At 40.6% G+C, this 18,417-nt stretch overlaps 1 protein-coding gene across 3 annotated transcripts in view; it reads left to right on the forward strand.

Annotated features, from left to right (window-relative positions):
• Positions 1 to 18,417, forward strand: part of LOC141773925 (VPS10 domain-containing receptor SorCS3-like) — a 242,980-nt gene that overhangs the window by 18,723 nt on the left and 205,840 nt on the right. For all 3 annotated transcript variants that reach the window (XR_012595207.1, XM_074646098.1, XM_074646099.1), the window contains exons 3-20: positions 4,378 to 4,477; positions 4,647 to 4,805; positions 4,929 to 5,002; positions 5,860 to 5,924; positions 7,258 to 7,376; positions 9,080 to 9,169; positions 9,407 to 9,586; positions 10,865 to 11,011; positions 11,906 to 12,008; positions 12,365 to 12,441; positions 12,553 to 12,644; positions 13,443 to 13,550; positions 13,798 to 13,915; positions 14,840 to 14,973; positions 15,549 to 15,662; positions 16,018 to 16,189; positions 17,556 to 17,742; positions 18,060 to 18,193. Coding sequence is in view for 2 of the 3 variants with exons in the window: in XM_074646098.1 (XP_074502199.1) it covers positions 4,378 to 4,477; positions 4,647 to 4,805; positions 4,929 to 5,002; positions 5,860 to 5,924; positions 7,258 to 7,376; positions 9,080 to 9,169; positions 9,407 to 9,586; positions 10,865 to 11,011; positions 11,906 to 12,008; positions 12,365 to 12,441; positions 12,553 to 12,644; positions 13,443 to 13,550; positions 13,798 to 13,915; positions 14,840 to 14,973; positions 15,549 to 15,662; positions 16,018 to 16,189; positions 17,556 to 17,742; positions 18,060 to 18,193 (2,173 nt within the window). In the remaining variant the exon portion in view is untranslated. The remainder of the gene's footprint in view (positions 1 to 4,377; positions 4,478 to 4,646; positions 4,806 to 4,928; positions 5,003 to 5,859; positions 5,925 to 7,257; positions 7,377 to 9,079; positions 9,170 to 9,406; positions 9,587 to 10,864; positions 11,012 to 11,905; positions 12,009 to 12,364; positions 12,442 to 12,552; positions 12,645 to 13,442; positions 13,551 to 13,797; positions 13,916 to 14,839; positions 14,974 to 15,548; positions 15,663 to 16,017; positions 16,190 to 17,555; positions 17,743 to 18,059; positions 18,194 to 18,417) is intronic.

Consider the following 18,417-nt stretch of genomic DNA (forward strand, 5'->3'; position numbering starts at 1 on the left):
AAATGATTGGAGCTTTGTGACATGGCATGTTGTCCTGCTGGAAGTAGTCATTAGAAGATGGGTACACTATGGTCAAAAAGGGATGGACATGGGCAGCAACAATACTCAGGTTAGGCTGTGGCGTTTAAACTTGGGCTGTCCTCAACCAAAGAAATTCTTAGTCGACTAACACTCGTGCGATTTTGCCGACTAATCGATTAGTGGATTTAATCGACAGATCTGTGAGTTTCTCCACAAAGAATCACACAAAAGCACCACTTTAAATTGAGATATGTGCTCATAAGTTTCTTGGAAATAAGTCATTCAGCATGAAAAAAAGCATAAAAAATTGACTAAAGAAATCTTAGTCGACTGAGACCAAAACAACCGAATGGTCTACTTATCGACTAAGACAGGGCAGCCCTAGTTTAAACGATGCTCAATTACAAAGGGGACCTACACTTTCATGTTGTTAACGCCAAATTCTGACCCCACTATCTGAATGTCGCAGAAGAAATCTAGACTCATCAGACCACCCTGTTTCAATTGTAGCCTCAATTTCCTTTTGTTAGCTGACAGGAGTGGCACCCGGTGTGGTCTCCTGCAGCTGTAGAACATCTGCTTCAAGGTTAGACATGTTGTGCATTCAGAGATGCTCTTCTGCATGCCTTGGTTGTAACGAGTGGTTATTCAAGATACTGTTACCTTTGTATCAGTTCAAACCAGTCTGGCCATTCACCTCTGACCTCTGCCATCAACAATGCATCTTCGCCCAGAGAACTGCCGCTCACTGGATATTTCCTCTTTCTCAGACTGTTCTCTGTAAACCCTAGAGATGGTACGTGGAATATCCCAGTGGATCAGCAATTTCTGAAATGCTCAATACAACCATGCCACGTTCAGAGTCACTTAAATCCCCTTTCTTTACCATTCTGATGCTTGGTTTGAACTTCAGCAGATCATCTTGACCTCATGCCTAAATGTATTTGAGTTGCTGTCATATGGTTGGCTGATTAGATATTTGCACTATTGAGAAGTTGAAGAGGTGTACCTAATAGAGTGGCCAGTGAGTACGTGATTGTTGACCATTTTCCAAAGCATACCTGAGGTTCATAAATTGATTTCCTACCTTGCAGGCAGCCGCTTGTTTCATTACATGTCAGTGTAGCATGCTTGCAAAGACGTGCTTGACACGTGCCAAGTGGATATTTAGCACAATGTGTCTATCAAAGCTACATTTTCCTGAATGGTTTTGCGAGTAGGAAATGCCTAATCAATATGACAACATTTTTAATGCAGAAAGCTACCAAACTGGCCTTGTCCTTCTCTTGATATCCATATTTTCTCTTTTGTTGTCAAAAAATGTGATTGCAACTCTCTGTGAATGCATTTTTGTTGTTAGAGCTTCCTTTTAATGCAGTGGTAAGGAGGAGTTTTCAGATTATCTCCTGTAATGCATTAAAAACTCAATAGGCTAAAGGTACCCTGTCAAGTTTTCTCGTGAACACAGTTATGTTGACATTCAGTTTTGTTCGCTGTGTGTATCTATGAGGCCTAATAAACCTGTTGAATGCATTTCCTTCATAATTTGCATTTGCAAAGTTGATTTAATTGTCTATTTTTAAATCTGCATTGTTAAATCCATACTCATTTGTTAGCAGTCTTCTATTTCCTGTCTTTTGCTGATGCGTCGCTACATTTCTTCTTGGGTTATTGTTACCAACTGATCATTTCATTTGACAGACATGGCCATTTTTTCAGTAAATGTATTTATTTTATTTGACTGCTGCTTCAACTCCACCCGTTGACATTGTCATTCTCTGTATCTTACCATATTCCACTAGTTCATCTTATTTTTAAGCATTGTATAGCTTGCATGCACAATTGCACATGCAAAACATTTGCATTAATGTCTTAGCAACTTTCTCGCTTTCGATTCGGTAACTTTTAAAAAAGCACCTAGCAACAATAGCGGGTTTTGGACAGACCATAACTCCTCAAAATTGAGGGGTCGCCAGTATGTTTCAGTGAATGTGCAGTTGGCCACTCTTCAGTCTGACAAATGTAAATATAAATGTGTGTAAAATTATCAATTACTGATCTCCATTGTTTGACCGGGGAACTCCTTCTCCTTTGTCTTTGTTGTAAATGATTTACTTGACTATAAGTTTCATTTTGTCTCAAAATACACAGAGTTAACATGACAGTGTTTATTCCAGTGTCTGGATCCTCTCTATTCATGATATTTATACAACATCCTACATATAGCCTAAGGCTTTCAAAATTAGAGGTAGATTTAGATGCATATTAATGAGATGATAGCAGCTTGAAAAATAATGATGACTAATGTTAAAGTTGCTAAATTTGATATCCAGAGCATTAATACAGCAGCAAACAACTATTTTAAGTAAAGATATGGAGTAATGTCTACCTGAGCAGAGAATGAGGTCACTCTGCTTCTGTGTGTTGTAACCTGAGTTTCTCCTTGCTGTGTTGACATCCCCAGGCCTCAATATTACAAATCCTACTATAGCGAAGGCATGACCTGCCCTAGTCTGCCTCTGATTGGCTTTTGTGCTTTTAGTGTATGTGAGCATGCCCCACATGGCTAGCTCATGGCCACCGTTGTTTGCATCGTTAGCGCTGTTTGCATCGTTAGATGTGAGCCGCCGGCTCATTGTCGCCATGTTGAGAGATGTTGAGAGCTGTTGAGAGGCTACAGATATGCTCCTAATCCTGTATTCAGCACTTTTTAAGCCAGTTACTATCAGTTACTGTCAGACAGGGTTTTCAATCGATTAAAATATTGAATAGTGATTAATTGCATGATTGTCCATTGTTAATTACGATTAATCGCAAATTAATCAAATATTTTGTTATCTGTTGAAAATGTACCTTAAAGGGAGATTTTTTTCAAGTATTTAATACTCTTAACATAGGAGTGGGCAAATATGCTTGGTTTATGCTAATGTATGTATATATTAGTTATTGGAAATCAATTAGCAACACAAAACAATGACAAATATTGTCCAGAAACCCTCACAGGTACTGCATTTAGCATAAAATATATGCTCAAATTATAACATGGCAAACTGCAGCCCAATAGGCAACAACAGCTGTCAGTGTGTCAGTGTGCTGACTTGACTATGACTTGCCCCAAACTGCATGTGATTATCATAAAGTGGGCATGTCTGTAAAGGGGAGACTCGTGGGTACCCATAGAACCCATTTTCATTCACATATCTTGAGGTCAGAGGTCAAGGGACCCCTTTGAAAATGGCCATGCCAGTTTTTCCTCGCCAAAATTTAGCACAAGTTTGGAGCATTATTTAGCCTCCTTTGCGACTTGGTACCAATGGATTCCTTAGGTTTTCTAGTTTCATACGATGCAAGTATCTTCACTCTAGCTTTAAGGCTGCTACAACCTGAAAAATGCAAGTTGGGTTAATGAATAAAAGAAATTATTGTCGTTAAAACAAATTTGCACACATTATTGCATTAACTTTGACAGCCCCCCATGTAAATATATGCATAATGACGTTACAGATATGCACATTAGTTTGTGACGTAATCTTGCGACATCCAGCAACATTCTGAGCAGACTTGAGCTACTTTCAATCGAAAATAGTTGGCAACGCTGCTAGTAGAGCACAAGATATAAAGAAAATGGGTACATACTCATCAAAACAGTTCTCACTTGTGGTCAAAACCTCCACAGGGTTCCTTCAACAGTCATTCACTTAATCAGTCTGTTTGCACAGCACATCTCTGTAAAACATGATCTCTGCAATACTGACTGACTACTTGAAAGCTCTGTTTTTTATTCAACTGCCACCCATGTACTGAAGCATGCTGGCTGAATAAAGAGCAGACTCTTCCATTAGTGAGTCTGTTTTCATGTGTTATTTTTTTCCAATTTGGTCCTTTTATAATTTGAGTACCTACATCAGTGGAGTAATGAGAGCACACTTTTTTTCAGTATGGCACATTTCTTTCACGATCTCAGAAGTGCTTTATAAGAGCAACAAAAACAAAAAGAACACATTAGCATGGAGCTAGTCTCTCTCTCTCTCTCTCTCTCTCTCTCTCTCTCTCTCTCTCTCTCTCTCTCTCTCTCTCTCTCTCTCTCTCTCTCTCTCTCTCTCTCTCTCTCTCTCTCTCTCTCTCAAGCAAGCTGATTTTCGTTCCATAAAGCAAAAGGCTGCCTGAGAGGTAGAAAAATCTATCTGAAAACGTACGGTATACTTTTGAGATGCAGTCACGCGAAGGATAACTGATTTGCAGTTAATGGCCTAAAACATACCAAACCACTGGAATGGCGCTTTAAAGTCTGTCCAAGGCAGGTCTCTAATGGATTTTTCATCACACATACAACATGTTGTTTCTGTTTCTGTCCAGATCCTCAGATTATGGAAGCACCTACACCAAACTCAACGACAAAGTGGGCGCAAGGACGGTTTTGAGTTACCTGTACGTCTGCCCTACCAACAAACAGAAGGTCAGCATTTCCCCGTTGCTTTTATCTCTCCGTCTGATCTCTCACAAGCCTAGTCGTGACATCAAATTACAGATTTTCTTTTTTTAAATTGCTGCCAAATGACGGTATCTCTGTCTTTCTCTCTCCCTCTTCTAATACCGTATCCCTCGTCTGGCCCTCTGTACTTTAGATAATGATGCTTAGCGACCCAGAGGTAGAGAGCGCTGTTCTCATCAGTTCAGATGAAGGGGCAAGCTTTGAGAAGCATCCCATTAACTTCAATATCCTGAGCCTGCTTTTCCACCCTGCACAGGAGAACTGGATACTGGCTTACAGTCATGACAGCAAGGTATAGCTTCTGAGTGAATCCAGAAATGTGATTCTTCCGCGGATGTGATGATATGGCTGCTCATTAACAATGTCTTCCTACTAAAACTTGTGAGATGAAGCTCGGCCTAATTTTATCTTACAGCTGTACAGTTCAATGGACTTCGGGAGGAAATGGCAGCTCGTTCACGACAACGTGATGCCAGGCCGATTCTACTGGTATGATTACGTGGATCCTATTTTTTGCACAGTGATTGATTGTAATTTGCATAATGATAGTGTTCATGACCCTATATGCTGCCAGACGGATCCAGTGACCTCTTGTCTCGAAACGGACCCCCCACCCCCCACCCCATGGCAGTCAAGCACAAAACTGATTACATCCACATCACGTAGACCTGAAGGAATATTGTGCTTCTTTTTTCCATAGCACAAACATGACATGCTGTTTTTGTTGTCGCTGTCATTTAGTAATCTCGACTGCTCGAGCGCAAGGCGGTGAATATTGATGGGAGCCCGTTTATCCCTGTTTGTCATGGTACGTGTCAAACCCAAGAGTGTTTTTTTAGCCGTGAAAGAAAGGACATCGGTTGGAGGACATCCTCTCCACATGCGTGAACAGCGAGTCGTTAGATGAATAAGAACAGCGCAGCGGGTACGGCGGCACTCAAAACAATGCATTATTTGTGCTCTTGAAAACCATTCCTTCATGCACATTATGTCAGATAGTTATTTTTCAAAATGGTTTTGCAGCAACCTACAATTTCATAACAACACACATTTGCTATGGTAGATATTTCTGGGAATAGCGGATGTCTGTTGTTGTTTCCTGTGTTGATGCTTTGGTGAATTGAGATTAATTGCCGCTGGTGGCGGCGATTCTACACTGACTGGTTCACAGGAGATAAAAAAAACATCTTTCTATGGGTTTCACAGAATAGGGATGTTCATCGACAGCTGTGATACTCAACCTGGCCTCCCGCTCTTTTTTTATCTCATTCTCATTTTCTCTTTTTCTCCCCCATCTCCACTTCTCTCTGCTCCTCTCTATCTTCTCCTCCTCGCGCTCTCTCAAGGGCGGTAATGGGGCTGGACAGAGAATCAGATGTGGTCCACATCGAGACGCGCATCGCAAAAGGCCGTGAGTGCTGCACTCCAGTCCACCGCAATAGCGAGACCCACGGGGACCCCACTGCCTCTCATTTAGAGCGAGGTCACGGGGAAGATGAGACCCGTTCTGTTGTTCAGATTGGTCCCTGAAGTCTAGTAAAGCAGAATAGGTGTCTTCTGACAAAAACGGAGAGTTTTAGTGGGTTGATGGATGTTTCTTCTCTTTAATCTATCCCCTGCGTCTCATAGACAAACCTCAACTCCCCCCCAGCTCTAAACAGCATGGTATATTCTGTCAAAGCAATTATAGGGGTTTCCTGCATTGGAAAATATACTCATATTCCTCCTGTGGTGAGAAAATCTGTCTCTGAATTAACTTTTTTTTTGTTGCAGTGTGATGCACTGCAAGTGCATTGTAGTCTTGAATCTCAGCATATTTGAATTGCAAAAGGGCCGACTGTCCACTGGAGTATTACTTAAAGCAGCAGTAGGTAGCATTGGAGCAAATATGATTAAAAAAGTTATTCTTATAAAACTGTCACTATATGCTGACAGTAGTGCATGAGACAGGTAACCTGAAAAAAAATCATGAGCCTCCGGTGGCCTCCGGTGTCCTCCGGTACTCCTATGGCATCTGCAAGATTTCACAGACCGGAGGAAAACAACCAATCAGAGCTGAGCTGGAGCCTTGCCATCTCTGAGCAACTGTCAGTCACTCGCAAACTCTGATTAAACGGTCAAACTAGGCAGCGCTGATCAAATATGAATCAAGTTTGTGACCTGGCTGCCATGTTGGGATCAGTTGAGGAAATACCAAGCACCGCCCAACAGCCGGAGCACAGTTTCTCACTTTACAGGTAAACAGTACACTACAAGATGTTTCTGATGACATTTTATGCGAGAAATAGGCATTACAGTAACAGAATATTAATTCATATTTGATCAGCGCTGCCTAGTTTGACCGTTTGATCAGAGTTTGCGAATGATTGACAGCTGCCGCCGTTGAATGAACAGCCAATAGGAACGCTCTCTCTCTCTGAAATGACCTGTGATTGGCCAAAAGATTTTTGAAAGCCTGAAAACAGATCCGTAAGGAGGTGCAGAGGTCTAGTTTTCTCTCTTGAATTTCAATATGCTGAAAGGTTATTATAGAATTTTTGCCCAATGATGCCAAAAACATTCTGCCTACTGCAGATTTAATGAATATTTTTTCATTATTTCATTATTTCTACATTGCTTCAGAACTGTGAACTTAAAGTATGTTTAGCATTCGCATACTGTATAGCAGCTGCCTACAAAGTACCGTTTGAAGATGTAAACGGTTGTAATTTAGTCCTCATTGATTTCCTTTCGACTCTTTCCAGGCGCCCAGTACGTGAAGTGCAGAGCCCAACGATGCACAGAAGGCAACAAACTGTACCTCTTTCCGGGACATGTAGACACCAACTCACTGGTGGTGCAGGATGAATACGTTTTCACACAGGTTTGCGTAGTAACAGATTACTTTTCTTCTCTATCTTGTCACCCGACGGCTTCTGTCTCTGTGAACTTTGATTTTCTTTTCTTTTTTTTATTTTGCTCTGTTGTGCATCCAGTTCATGCTTTTCCATCAAAACCCACATAATGGCTTTCCCCGACACACCTGTTCCCCACTTGCCCAATGTGTGTTTTGATTATGTTTTGTCTCGTTCATGTGAAGGCACGCTCAGTGTTTGAGTTTCCGCACAGACATACCTCCATGCCCTGAAAAATGTGTTTGCTAGCCGAGATCACACGGCAAAGGAACTGTGAATAGACAGGTTGGTGGTCCTTATTACCATTCCCTCTGACTTTGACTCCAATTAGACAGCGGCAGTCAGGGTCATTATTAGAAAATTTAATTTTCAAATGCCCTCGGCTGTCATTGATTTCCATCCACAGCTAAGTAATTTTCTCTCTGCTGGTCAGCCTTGGCACATTTGGTCATCCTTGTTAGACTCCTGCTAAGTTTCAGGAAAATCAAAAATCAAATGATACAGTTATAGAGCTCAGTGTTTGCAATGAATCACCCTGCACTCTTCCATTTTGAATAAACGCCCTTAAATGTTTGCTGTTCATATTTTTATTTATTTATCCACAGATTTAATCTTTTGATATGATATGATATTGCAGCAGCAATACTTTAGCGGTGACCCAGTTTCACTTTCAACACACTTAATCCACAGACTTGATTGAAATGGCTGCGATGTAAGAATGAAAATGTGTGAAAAAAAAAAATATCACAGCATGATTCAGAAATGGTGATTCAATAAAATGCCCAAATTGCATTTAGCTGAGATGAGATTGACCGTCAAGGCAGAGGCAGACATGAGGAAGATGTCTGGTGAAAATAACTGGGCACAGAAGAGTGTCTGCGCGGCGCTGTGGTGCCACAGATGACTTTCTTGTGACTTTCATTGCTCGGGGCAGTTGGATTTAACTTGACAAAGAGTAATGAGGTTATCGATTGGGCTACAACGAAATAAGCAGTCTTCAACACCTCCAAAGTCTCTTGGGAGAGAAAGAACAGCCAAGTGCAACATCCTCAAAAATGTGGCCTGGGAAAATGCAGCTCATTGATTTTCGATAGATTATTCCATTAGAGCCCTAATGTAGTGTGTTGGGGGACAAACACCATCCTTCTAGTTGATTAGAAAATAAGCAATCAAGTAGTGTTGCCCTGCCTGTAAGTGGACGGGAAAGTGGTAGTGCATTAAGATCTTCAAGACATACTGTAGATAAAGCCAACACAATTTTCAGTGCCTCTTAGCTTTGGACTAATTGAGATAATTATAATAATTTCTGTTGTGCTTGTAATTTTAGTCCGCTTTTGACACTGTGGAGTAAAATTGCGAGCGTTTTTATCAAACCAGTCATGTGTTGCAAATTAATACACCTCCTTCAGGAGAAGCTTTATGTCCTCATTTCACATTAGGGATGTGACTCTATCTTGTAAATTTCCTCCCATCCCATTTTTAAAATCCATTTTCCGGACAGTCTACATAGCTCTCTCTATGTAGGAAGAACCCATGGCATCAATCAAAATGCATACAAAAGAGTTGCTGACCTAAAATGGGGAAAAACAAGGTGTTATTTGAAGCGGCACTAAAATATGTATAATGTGGTCTATTTAAAGAATGACAAAGCCTCTTTGACTTCATTGCAAAGGTAACCAAGTCAGGACGAGCTAGCTACTTTGTCTCCTACATGAGAGAGTCCTTCAAGCGGATGAAATTGCCCAAATATTGTCTACCAAAGGTAAGCTGCAAAGACACCAAATAACTGTCAGATAATAAAAGATGTATTATCATAAAGACACATGATTGTTGTTTTAGAATACACATTTTGTGAAGAAATGTCCCACTATATTCAAAATATCCTGGACAGTTATGGTCCTCTCTTTTAAGCCTCTTTTGTGTTTGCTCGCTCTCATTCTCACCCATTCTCTCTCTCTTTCCCTCCGTCTCACTTTCTCTCACCAACGCCTCCCTGCAGGACATGCACATTATCAGTACAGATGAGAAGCAGGTATTCGCTGCAGTCCAGGAGTGGAATCAGAACAACACTTACAGCCTGTATATCTCAGACTCCCCTGGGGTCTACTTTACCCTTTCATTAGAGAACCTGAGAACCAGCAGAGGACCCGCCGGTAACCTACTGGTTGACTTTTATAAGGTGCGTAGTTGGTCTTGTTCATGGGCTGCTGCTGTCAGTGCACCACTAATGCCCCTTCCAGTCATTTCACAAAGTAGTAGAAAACATTTATCAGTTTACTAACCTGTGATTGTAATTAAACTGGGGCAGCAACTACCAATTATTTTCATTATCACTTATATTTTCTCCATTAATTGATTAGTCATTTTGTCTATAAAATGTTGCATACATTTTTTTCAGATCCCGAGGGGACGTATTCAAATTGCTTGTTTTATCTGATCCCAGTATAAAATCCAATGATATACATTTAACAGTGATATAAAACAGAGAAAAGCTGCAAATCCTCACATTTAAGAAACTCAAACGCAGTGGTGGAATGTACATTTACTCAAATACTGTACGTAAAGTGGCAAACCCTTAAGATTTCAGTCCTGGTTGATTTAGAATTTCTATTGGAGTGAAAACAATGGATTTGTGCTTAGAATGTAGCAGTGTGGAGTCTTTTTGTTGATACATGAGCATATTTCTATTAGTTTTGTGTGCCAATGTAGTTCCATTTTAAATACACATACAATTATTGTCCAGAAACCCTCACAGATACTGCATTTAAAAAAAATAATCATAACATGGAAAACTCAAGCCCGACATTCAACAACAGCTGTCAGTGTGTCAGTGTGCTGACTTGACTATAACTTGCCCCAAACTGCATGTGATTATCATAAAGTGGGCATGTCTGTAAAGGGGAGACTTGTGGGTACCCATAGAACCCATTTTCATTCACATATCTTTAGGTCAAAGATCAAGGAACCCCTTTGAAAATGGCCTTGACAGTTTTTCTTCGCCAAAATTTAGCATAACTTTATTATTTAAACTCCTTCACAACAAGCTAGTATGAGATGGTTGGTACCAATGGATTCCTTAGGTTTTCTATCTTCGTATGATGTCAGTGTCTTCACTCTAGCTTAGTTCTAACTCTGAGCCCGCTACAACCTCTGAAAGATCGATTGTGTTAATGCGTTAAAGAAATTAGTGGCGTTAAAACGATTTTGCATTTAGATAATACATATACATCCGTACATGTACATACAGTATTGATAATACTTCTGTACTTTTACTAACATTTTGAAAGGAGTATTTTTACACTGAGGTATTGCTTATTCTACTTAAGGGTCTAAATACTTCTTCCACCACTGCTCAAACAATGAATTGATCATTATTTGTTAATTTTCTGTTGATCAATTAATCAAATAATGAAAGTATCTTAGATGACAATGCACCTTTACTTGTTTTCTTTCGTAGGTTGAGGGGATAAATGGCATGTATCTTGCCAACAAACTGCTGGACAGCCTCGTCAAGACTTTCATCACATACAACAAGGGACAAACGTGGGACCTGCTGCCAGCTCCTGCCGCTGATGTGGCTGGGAATAACCTTCACTGCATTCTGGTGAGCCTGAGCCTTTGGGCAGGGAGTGAATTTATGCTCTTACTCATGCGAAATGAAGCTTATGACATATATCATTCATCAAATGTTTCAACCTCATCAGCTGTGCTCTGGATGTTCTTTGATTCAGAGCCATATGCGCGGGGCGAGGCGCCAGCTTCAGCATCATCCTCCTAAATGGCAGAGGAGATGCTCGGCTGGAATATTCCTATTATCAGTGTAAAGCACAGGGTGTCATCGTGTATAGTTTCAGGGGTCCAGACTTTCCATTAACCTCTGTGATTTCAATTTACTACCTGTAGTCACACCGGACTAATGAATGTTAGATTACACTGAATTACATTATGCGGCCGTGTTGTTATTCAGCAGCTATAATATTAATCTAATCCAGTCAGTATGTTCTTTAGAGTCTATGAAATATTGGAAATTGCTCAGTTAATAGCAGGTTATAGTATTTCTTTGTCATACAGATGACCATCATGCTCTTGCCTGCTTTCTGACCCCCCTCCAACCTCTGCTGTTTGAAAAGCCGTATTGATGTTTTTCAATGTGCTTTAGTCTGAGAGATGAGTGAAAATGATTTGAATCAATTTTGCCAGTTTTATCAGTGCATCTTGGGGAATTTTAATTACATGCCTTGTTTGCTTTAGAATGAAACAATTCAAATGCCCTCGGTGTCCTCTCAGCCATTTTCTGCCTCTTTTTTTCCCAGGCAAAGGGAGATGAGAGGAACAAAGTATCTTTGTTTTATAAATGGTATCTGAAAGTGCTAGCACTTTCCTCTCAACGGGAAGCATAGTTTGAAGGCAAAGCTAATTATAATTGCTTTTGTGAAGATCCGTCTCAATGCATATTGTCTCCAACCTGTGCTCCATCGGAATCCGTTTTTGTTGACAGCCATTTTGTTCGCTGCACCTTCATCTGGAGATGTCGGAGAATCCCTACACGTCTGGACCCATCACCAGCAAAAAGTCTGTGCCAGGAATCATTGTGGCTACAGGTAGGAGTTACCTAAAGGACGTGCATTTGATTCATAGATTAAACTGCATCCCTACTCTCTCAGATAAATGCGTTGTAGCAGTGCAACTGCAAATATACACAAAACTAATCACACAGTGCCCTCTTTCTGTCATTGAAATCAGATACTGAAACTCCTAAATCTCATATTTGGGGTGAGATGATTAGGTTGCAGTAAGTCATAGACGTGTCCTCCAGTGGAAAATGAGGACATGCACAGATTCACAAAATAACTCTTAACGACTTTATCCAACCAGGTGATTGTGCATATAGGTGTGTTATGGAGTCTTTGCTATGTAAATACACACCGAGTGAAATTATTCATGTTTTTGTGCTCAGGGAATATCGGAACAGAGCTGTCCTCCACTAACCTTGGGATGTTTATAACATCTGATGCAGGGAATAGCTGGAGACAGGTGGGTCTACACACTGCACGCGTTTACCTTAAACAGATTATGGATTCATGTTGGAAGCGTGTCTGTCATGAGTGGAGTAAATGTGTTTTTTTTCTCTGTGCACCAATACAGATTTTTGACGAAGAGCACAACGTTTGGTTTCTTGACAACGGTGGGGCTTTGCTGGCGGTCTTACACGCAGCGACGCCTATTCGGCACTTATGGTAGGTGTAGCTACTGTGCAACAATTGCTGACATCATAATTACTGTATGTAGGTGTTGGACTTTTAGTGGGAAATCATCTGGGTATAATTTTTTTTTTCTGGGTTTGATGCAGCATATGATTACATTTAATGTTTTGAAATGCTGATGGGCCAAGTTTGCATGATTATTGTATCGGCACTGCAGCTTCAGAACTGTCAGAATCATTTCCAACATAAGAGAGTCTGTTACAGCTTTGTACTCCTGGTTAGATATGATGGTTTGAGTGCTTTTATGTAAATGTAAAGTGGAGCAGGGTGGAAATATGAGACTGAGAATGCCCCCATAAGTCCCTCATATTGTGGGCGCTTTGTAACACTATCTACTTTGATGTCCCTGCACATTACAGCCTGTCAAAAGTGATTAAGCTCGAGGAAAGGTGATTTCAAAGCCCCCCCGAAATCTATTTCTAATGTTGCAACCTGAGTCATATCTCCCTTTTCTGTTGTTTTGTCACCTTCAAAAATTTCCCTGGGCCACGGAACATTTGTTCTGTTTTTCAGCTCGGTGTCGAGATAATTTTTCACATTGAAGAGAATCTGAGGTGCTTCATTTTTCAACTGTGGCAAACGCTAAATCACCTGATCATATTTCTTTGTAGCTTGTTTTTCACTGCTTAACCTCTGTGCCCGTGATGTTTAATGTCATATGCATAGAGAAAACAATATATTAAGCCAACGTAGGGAGTTAAACATGGATGGATAGACAGAAAGATAGATGTTCATGCGTTGACAGCTGTTGTTTTTTTGTTTTTCCTGAAGGATCAGTCTAGACGAAGGAAAAAAATGGGACCGTCACAGTTTCTCCTTGGCACCTCTGTATGTGGACGGAGTTTTAATGGAGCCGGAATCTGACAATCACATTGTCACGTAAGCAGAGACACGCACAAGTACAGTCCAGCAGGAATAACACAAATATTATCAGGCTTGAAGAATTAGCTCTTCTGTGGGTGTAAACAAAGAAAGGTCCACCTGATGTTCCTATCTCGTCTGTCAGCATAAATGACAGATTTCAGATTTGCAGGTGCTGTTATTACACCATCATATCAGAAACTCGTCTATCTGTATCTCAGGATGGTCTCATCTGAAATTTTCATTTTGGTGAATCACCTTCCAGTTTCTTTGGACACTTCAGTCATCGGTCAGAGTGGCAGCTGATCAAGATCGACTACAAGGGCCTCTTTAGCAGGAGATGCATGGATGGAGATTATCAAACATGGCACCTGCACAACAAGGTAACAGGCATATTAAGCGTTATTGATTTATTGTCAGCTTAAAGAGATGCATGTTTGTCCTTCGTCACTGTAAACGGCACACTCGCTTAAAGCAGCAGTAGGCAGATGGTTTATGGCATCATTGGGCAATAAATCCATAATAACCTTTCAGCATATTGTAATTCAAGTGTTCTGAGAGAAAACTAGACTTCTGCACCTCCTCATGGCTCTGTTTTCAGGCTTTAGAAAATCTAGCCCGTGACGGGAGACTTTGGCCAATCACAGGTCATTTCAGAGAGAGAGTGTTCCTCTATTGGCTGCTCTTTCAACGAAGGCAGCTGTCAATCACTTGCAAAATCAGATGTAAAATGTTTTCAGAAACATCTTGTGGTATACTGTTTAGCTGTAAGATGAGAAAGTTTGCTCCGGCTGGTGGGCGGTGCTTGGTGTTTCCTCAACTTATCTCAACATGGCTGCCGGGTTACAATCTTTCTAATTTTACAGCTAAACAGTACGCTACAAGATGATTCTGAAAACATTTGAGGAGAGAAGTAGGCATTACAGTAACAGAATATTGATTCATATTGATCAGCTTTGCCTAGTTTGACCGTTTGATCGGAGTACGCGAGTGATTGACAGCTGCTCAGAGACGGCAAGGCTCCAGCTCGGATCTGATTGGTTGTTTTCCTCCGGTCTGTGAAATCTTGCAGATGCCATTAGGAGCACCGGGGACACAGAGGCACATGATTTTTTTCAGATTACCTGTCTCATGCACTACTGTCAGGATATAGTCACCATTTCAAAAATCTTTTTTTAACCATATTTGCTCCAATCTTACCTACTGCTGCTTTAATGCATGAACAAAAATCTTTATTTCCGTCTCTCTTTCCAGATTTTCTTTTCAGTCTTGTGAAAAACTAAATAATCCTTTTCTTTGTTTGATAGGGAGAGCTGTGTGTGATGGGCGAGAAGCAGATCTATATGAAGCGCAGGCCAGGCAACCGTTGCATGCTGGCCCAGGACTATTCGAGGATCTATTCCTCAGAGCCATGCCTCTGCACAGCCTATGATTTTGAATGGTAATGACTTATTCTCTCAGCTTTCCCAACTGGAATCATACTGTAACTGAGACTTTTATCCTCAGTGATCCTTAATTTCTTTCATTATGTGTTTACCAAACAGCCCCTCTCCTTTGAACATCTAATTCACTAGTACGTAATTACGGCTGTTTGTAGGCAATCTGAAACAGAAGTATCAGTTTGCAGGACTTCAAATACTTTAATATCCATCTTACATTGCCCATGTTCTGGAAAACCAATATGACTGTTATTCATTGAATCTAATTATAGTTTTGAAATTGTAGATGAGAGTTAGGAACTTTTCATTGTGCCACTGCAATTTGCATAATGTCAAGTGACTTATTAGAATTCAATTAATAATGAATCACTAAATGAATTTTAAATATCTTTTATCCATCTGTCTGAAATTCTGTTTGATCCTGCTTGTCTGACAATCATGTTGCTAGTTATGGTCTTAAAATATGCCATGAAGCCCCAACTGCGAAGCATTTGCCCCACAACAAAAGCTTGTAGAAGCTAGATTATTCGAGGTGCAGTGTTTATCATTTTATGAAATGTCATGTTTTTTTTGGCAGTGATTATGGGTGGGAACGCCAGGCGGACGGGAAGTGCTCCCCTGCTTTTTGGTTTAATCCAAATGGTGCAGCTAAAAGCTGCAGCACCAGCCAAAGCTTTCTTAACAGCACAGGGTAAGTGGCCCCCAATGTTCGATCCATCACAAAACAATATTATTCCATTCCAGCTTATTTGTCACGTTGTCTCGAACACAAACAGAAAATAATGGTTCACTTCCTCAGTGGTTCAGAGAAAAAGCCTCTGTGTAGAGCTGACAAAAGCAAACTAGACTGTGTCCTGATTCCATAATACATAATGACGCTGATCCGTTCTTGAGTAGACACTCAAACACGCAATTATGGTCTGTATGGTGGCGAAACAGCTCCAAACACACGTACACTGTATAGTTGTATACTATTATAGTATATAGTATATAATAGTATGCAATACAGGATTATGACACTTTTATAAAAACTTTATGCTTCAAAGGTATCGGAAGGTTTTGTCCAATAACTGTAAGGAGGGAGGGAGGAACGTGTACTCGCCCAAGAGGCAGGCGTGTCGTCCCAGACCACCCCGAGGCCTCCGTCTGTCCACCAGTCAAGGAGAACTCAGTGCCACCGTTGGAAGCAACGTTACTTTCATGATCTACCTCGACGATGTGAGTCATATGTGTGAGTCAGTAGCTGTTGTTTTAGTAGCTGTTTTAAAGGGTCAGTTCAACTAAATTTCAACAAGACTAGCGTGACTGAAGGCTCCGTGAGCAAATTATGTAAAATTCATAGTATAGTATGTCATAAAAAAAATCCGTATAATTCATAGTATAATCTGTAAAAAAAAAAATCATAAAAAGTCATAGTAGAGTATGTAATAGAAAATGTCATAAAAAAAGTCATAATGTAGTATGTCATAAAAATAGGGCTGTCAAAGTTAATAATAATGCCTTAACGCAAATTTCTTTAATGCATTAATGCGACATGTGATTATTAGGTTGTAGCTGGCTCAGTTTTAAAGCTAGAGTGGAGTTACTGTTATCATATGAAACTAAAAAAAACAAAGGAATCCATTGGTACCAACCATGTCATACTAGCTTGTTGCGAAGGAGGCTAAATAATGTTCCAAATGCATACATTTTTTTTTCCAGAAACCCTCACAGGTACTGCCTTTAGCATAAAAAAATATGCTCAAATCATAACAGGGCAAACTGAAGCCCAACGGGCTACAACAGCTGTCAGTGTGTCAATGTGCTGACTTGACTATGACTTGCCCAAAACTGCATGTGATTATCATAAACTGGGCATGTGTGTGAAGGGGAGACTCGTGGATACCCATAGAACCCATTTTCATTCACATATCTTGAGGTCAGAGGTCAAGGGACCCCTTTGAAAATGCCAAATTTTAGCGCATGTTTGGAGCGTTATTTAACCTCCTTTGTGAGAAGCTAGTATGACATGGTTGGTACCAATGGATTCCTTAGGTTTTTCTAGTTTCACATGATACCAGCTTCACTCTAGCTTAAAAACTGAAATTAGTGGCGTTAAAACAAATTTGTGTTAATTGTTATTATTGCGTTAACTTTGACAGCACTAATTTTTTAATATATTGTAAGCACCTGTTGACCTTTTAGAATAGTGTGACAGAAATACAGATATCTCAAAGTAGTAGTAAATAAAACCAAAGCTATCTGCGTGGCTGGATGCCACATCATTTTTTTTGTAATTTAGGTGAGAACACTTTAATAATGGGAATAAAAGTTGGCATGATGGCACCAGACAATAAACTAATCCTTGGGACACTTTCATGTCCTCTGGAGCTCTCTTTTTTACTTTTCCTCTTCTTGTCTCAGTTGAGTTTCTGTCTCCTCCCATTCATATTCACCTGCAAAATGTTTGTGACACAACATATAGGACGTCTCAGCCCAAGCACTTTAGAAGTGGACTGTGGTTACTTCACGTGTATGTGGTCTAGTTGAAATATCCTGACCTAAGCTGTTGTGACAGATGCTATGTCTTAACGCCTGTCCACAGGGAGACTCGCTGAAGACCAGCATCCAGCTAGACTTCGGGGACGGCATCAAGATCACATACTCTAACCTGAGCAGGACCGATGATGGCATCAACCACATCTACAGAACGACTGGGATTTACCGAGTGACAGCTTCTGCTGAAAACAACCAGGGATCTGACAGCAGCACGCTGTTTTTACACATCACCAGTATGTGAATAAGAAACATCATTACTCATTCCTGCGGCAGTGCATATAGCATGAATCTCGTCTCTTTCATGGATAGTCACGTCCCCCACTCTGCTGAATTTCATTTCAGTCATGGCTGTATTACTTTTCTGCATTTTAGCCTTGGAAAATGGAAAAACACACACCTGGAGCTAAACGTACATCGGCTGTGATCGCAGTCATATTTTGTGTTTCATGAATTTGTGTGTGTTTTACGTGTTTCTGCATTTATTTGTATGCACACGTGTGTAATGAATGTACGGATGGATTGTGCGGTGGTGTATGTGTTGCTGCCTCAGGTCCAGTGGAGCGTATATATCTCTCCGCTCCTATCGTAGCCGTCAGGGGGAAGGAGGTTAATCTGACTGCGGTGGTCTGGCCGAGTCACACCAGAACATTGACCTTCTTCTGGTGGTTTGACAACAGCTCAGAGGTGAGACGCTTTTCCTCCCACTCCCGCTATTGTTCCACTCACACTTTTTTGTCCTTTTTTACTGCAGTCTTTTCCATCTTCTCTTGATGTCCTTGTGTTGCTGTTTACAAAGTGTAAATCTACAGAGCTTTCACACAAATCATGCAAAATGACTGCACGTGACTGCGCTGTGTCTTTCTGAAGGATCCAGCTAGGATGGCTGGTCATATTTATTTATCACGTTG

Source organism: Sebastes fasciatus, chromosome 9, assembly GCF_043250625.1.
Source record: "Sebastes fasciatus isolate fSebFas1 chromosome 9, fSebFas1.pri, whole genome shotgun sequence".
In the NCBI taxonomy this organism is placed as follows: domain Eukaryota; kingdom Metazoa; phylum Chordata; class Actinopteri; order Perciformes; family Sebastidae; genus Sebastes; species Sebastes fasciatus.